Source organism: Teleopsis dalmanni, chromosome 2 (assembly GCF_002237135.1).
Source record: "Teleopsis dalmanni isolate 2A chromosome 2, ASM223713v2, whole genome shotgun sequence".
NCBI lineage: Eukaryota > Metazoa > Arthropoda > Insecta > Diptera > Diopsidae > Teleopsis > Teleopsis dalmanni.
Window position 1 is genome coordinate 237643896 of NC_051847.1, and position 4041 is coordinate 237647936.

At 30.7% G+C, this 4041-nt stretch overlaps 1 protein-coding gene across 1 annotated transcript in view; it reads right to left on the bottom strand.

Annotated features, from left to right (window-relative positions):
• Positions 1–673: 673 nt before the first annotated feature.
• LOC119677057 (homeotic protein proboscipedia-like) overlaps positions 674–4041 on the bottom strand; it is a 17796-nt gene continuing 14428 nt past the window's right edge. The window contains exons 2-5 of the mRNA XM_038088326.1: positions 2978–3109; positions 2654–2823; positions 2308–2590; positions 674–1245 (exon numbers count right to left, since the gene is read on the bottom strand). Of these exons, the coding sequence (XP_037944254.1) occupies positions 674–1245; positions 2308–2590; positions 2654–2823; positions 2978–3109 (1157 nt within the window). The remainder of the gene's footprint in view (positions 1246–2307; positions 2591–2653; positions 2824–2977; positions 3110–4041) is intronic.

Genomic DNA, 4041 nt, shown 5'->3' on the forward strand with positions numbered 1-4041 from the left:
TATATTATTTTGTGTTTTAATATGTAATTTACAACAATTAATTTAGTATTTTATATATACAAAAAATTTTATAGAATTTCTTAATAAGAAAAATTATGAGAGCGAAAAAAAAAAATAATTTTTATATTTTAAACAAAAAATTAAAAAATAAAAAAAAATTCATCTCCAAATAAAATAATTAAAAAAGATATTTTTATATTTATTGTTATTGATTTTAACATTTCACATATTATTTATTGTAAAAGAGAAATTATATTTTTTTTATTCAAACTTCAGTTTTGCATTTAAGCAAAATTCTAAATCTTAAATGTAAATTAATAATTATTTTCACAAGAGAGTTTCTTATCAATAAAGCACACAAATTTTATATTTTACATCAACTATTATTATTTTTAATTTTTCTTTTATTTTTAATATTAATTATTTTATTTATAGAAGAGTTACCAACATTCAAAATTTATTGAAACTAAGCTGTGAATGGAAAGAGTTTTGATTGGCTTAAATTTCTATAAGAAATGACATTCATAAATTTAACTAAATTTACATTATGCGTAATATTTACTTATTGCATTAATTATTTACAAATAATTATATTATTTTTATATTTAATTTGATTTTTTAAGAAATACAAAATCCTTTTTTATTGACTAAAAACAGTAACACTTTACATTAACTAACTTAGTTGGTAATACTCGGGCGCAAAATCATTTGCGAGATTGCTCAGAAAATTGAAATCAGAAGAACTATTAGAATTCTCGAGACCCGTTAGATTTGTGCCTACACTTGCACTGGCATGATTAATGGGAAAAGCTTGTGCAGTAACCGGCGATCCATTTGCATTTGCGAATGCAACTCCATTGCCGCCGCCTGTCACATTGACATGTGTTGGATGTGAAGTACTCTGCGTTCCACCTGGCAAACTTATATTGTGTGGATGTATGTGCTGGTGTTGATGCTGTGCTGGTATGTGATGGCTTTGTGCAACGTGTGTAGGAGGTGGAGGATGTCCTGGTTGGTGATTGTTTTCATAATAACCATGAGCTCCCGGGAAGTAACCTTCTGAGCTCTCTATTTGCAAACCTAAAGCACTGGCATTGGGTGGTATGTAGGATTCGTTCATACCATGAGGAAAATGTTGTTGCTGCTGTTGTTGCGATTGTTGTTGATGTGGAAAATCATGTGAGTGTTGTTGCTGTTGTTGGAAATTTATGTGGTCGTATTCGTAGTAACCACCGGCCACAGCATCTACAACAGTTATAGATATATATTATATGTTAGTAAGAATTTTTTATATTTATATGTATTATTATATTATATTAATTGTTACGATATGAAATAAATATCGAAACGAATATGGCATCACTGGTGGGATCAGCTGTTAAAAGAAATGCGAGAAGGAAGTGAACGTTACCAGTAATGGACAATAGAAAACGTATGTAAAATTTATACAATTTATATAATTTTATTTATGTATATTTTAGACACTGGTCTTTTTATTTTAGTTTATATACATCGATTGTATTTTTTAATTTTGCTAATAACTATGATTTATATATAATATTTATTAATACTCAAAGCTTCAGTTGTTAAAACAAAGTTCTGTATGATTCTGATGTCGTAGACGTATCGATGTGACATCAAAATTTAGTAGTCAATTATTTTGAAATACTTTCTTCACTACACTTAAATGCTTTGTATTGATTTTACTACAATATTGTCTTAAGTTAGTCAACAACTTTAGCGTTTAAAATCAAAATTAAATCAGTATTAAGACGACTGTGAAATCAGCTCTAAATGTGTTAGACAATATTTTAATAACTGCCAGATTTCCAATAAAATGAATTTGTTTTTAACGTTTTCGAACACTTATTCTATTTAATTCCACAAACACTAATATATGGAACTTAAGGTTGTGTTACTTACTATATTGCACCGGGCCACCTGGTGGTGTTTGTTCAGCGCCATGATAAAATGGTTCTGCGCCATGATTATAAAAGGTTTGTTGTTGTGCTTGCAAATGTTGCGCTGAGTGGTGATTATAATTTTGTCCATGATTTGAGTGGTGATAAGAAGAAGTCTTCGATTGAAATTCGTGGTGAAGTTTGATATTTTGCAGTTCGGTCTGTTGTTTAAGGTGTGCAGCCGCATTTTGAGCATTGCCAGCAATAAATTCACCTTTCGAATTCAAATACTCTCCACTTTGGAGAGCGTGCTGTTGCTGCTGTTGATGTTGTTGTAAATTGTTTTGTATTTGTTGTTGCATTTTGTGTGGCATTGTTTGAGGAGAAAATTCTATATCGTATTTGCCGTAGTATTCCTGTTGTGAATGCAATTGCTGTGGCGGAGGCGCGGGCGGTTGCAAATGCTGTTGTTTCTGATAGTAAGAAGTTGGGAAGTATGCAACGCTGCTGTCAGTCATTGCCGCTGCATTGGAATTGGAATTCTGATAACGCTTCTTATTAGAACCCGTGGAACTGTTACTCTGGTGATGGGAGGGTGTGATGCTTGGTATTGCAACTGGTGGTGATTCATAGGCGTTACCGAAAGGTGAGACTTTTGTGGAAGTAGAGACGGCTTCTTTCTTAATTATCTAAATATAATAATAACAACAAATTATGAAAATTCTTAATTAATTTCTATGAGATCTACTCACATGACTATCATCTTTTTTCTTAACTTTTATTGGACTGTCTTCTATGTCATCGTCGAGGCTTATGCTGGATGCGACACTGGAATCAGCACTAATCACATTTGCGGTTGTCGTAGTTGTGCTGCCAAGTAGATTCGATGATATGCCCGATTCTAGTGTTGAGTTCGGTGTCACTGTAAATAGATTTTGATTAAGTCTCTTACTTTTTTTATATAAAATAAATATTATAAAACAAAAATTTTATAAACTAATAAAATATACTATTAAAAAAGTTGAAGTAGTTCAACTTGAAGTTAATTATTTTCTTAAATTTAATTTGAAACTTACAATTTCCAGCATTTTGATTCTTATTGGTTGCGCTGGGCGTATTATTGTTATGCCCTCGAGAGTTCGACGTTGAGTCCGGTATATCGTCCGAAGGCAGTTCACACCCTTGACACGATTTCTTTGAATTGGAATCTGTTGCAGAGGCAATAAAATAAAAGAAAATAAAAAATTATACTAAAAATCATTAAAAAAGTGCATCAAATATAAAGTTTCTTTGCTAACGCATTTCATAATAACGCATTTGCGAACGGCGGAAAAAAGATGCCACCGTGAAGATGACAAAGACATGTTGGATTGACAATGATTGATCGGCGTGTATTCTTCTATATGTAAACTTTTTCTACGCTTAACGCTAAAAGGTGGTAGGTAGGTGGTAAAAGTTATAAAAGTTACAACAAAAAAAGCTAAAAAAAAAACAAAATGTTTAAGGCAGAAGTAGAAAGTCCAACTGTTGTGAATTTCTTTGTTGCTATTAAGTCAACTTATTTTAATAACAATAATTTAAGTATCACTATTGTCTTTGACTACAAGTCAACAACTACATTTAGGTACATTTATAGACATTAAATATTTATAAAATGTATGTATGTACATAGAGATTCCTACTTTAGGAAGAATATGATTACCTGATAAGTGGTTTGACATTTGGTAAGGACTCTTAGAATAAAAATCTTAACACTCTCTTACTCAAAAATCTGATAAAAAAATATTTTTATCCGGCTAAAATATTGAAAATCTCACACTAGAAAATTTATCTGTCATCAGAAGAATTGCGTATTTATTAAAAGATACTAAAGAGATTCAAAGCAGAATTTACTAAATTATTCAAGTAGAAAACATGTTATGTTCGCAGCATGTCATATAGATGGCGCCGCTAAAGACAAATTCATATTCTATATCGAAAGTGGCAACACTCAAAGGTTGTATATTCAAATTTTATAATAAATTGCCGTTTAGTAGAGAAGTTACAATGGATTTAGTCATTCTACTCATGTAAATTTTATTGAATTTCATCTGTTGATGGAGCATTGCTACTTAATGGAAAGAAGTTAAGATGTTAGTTT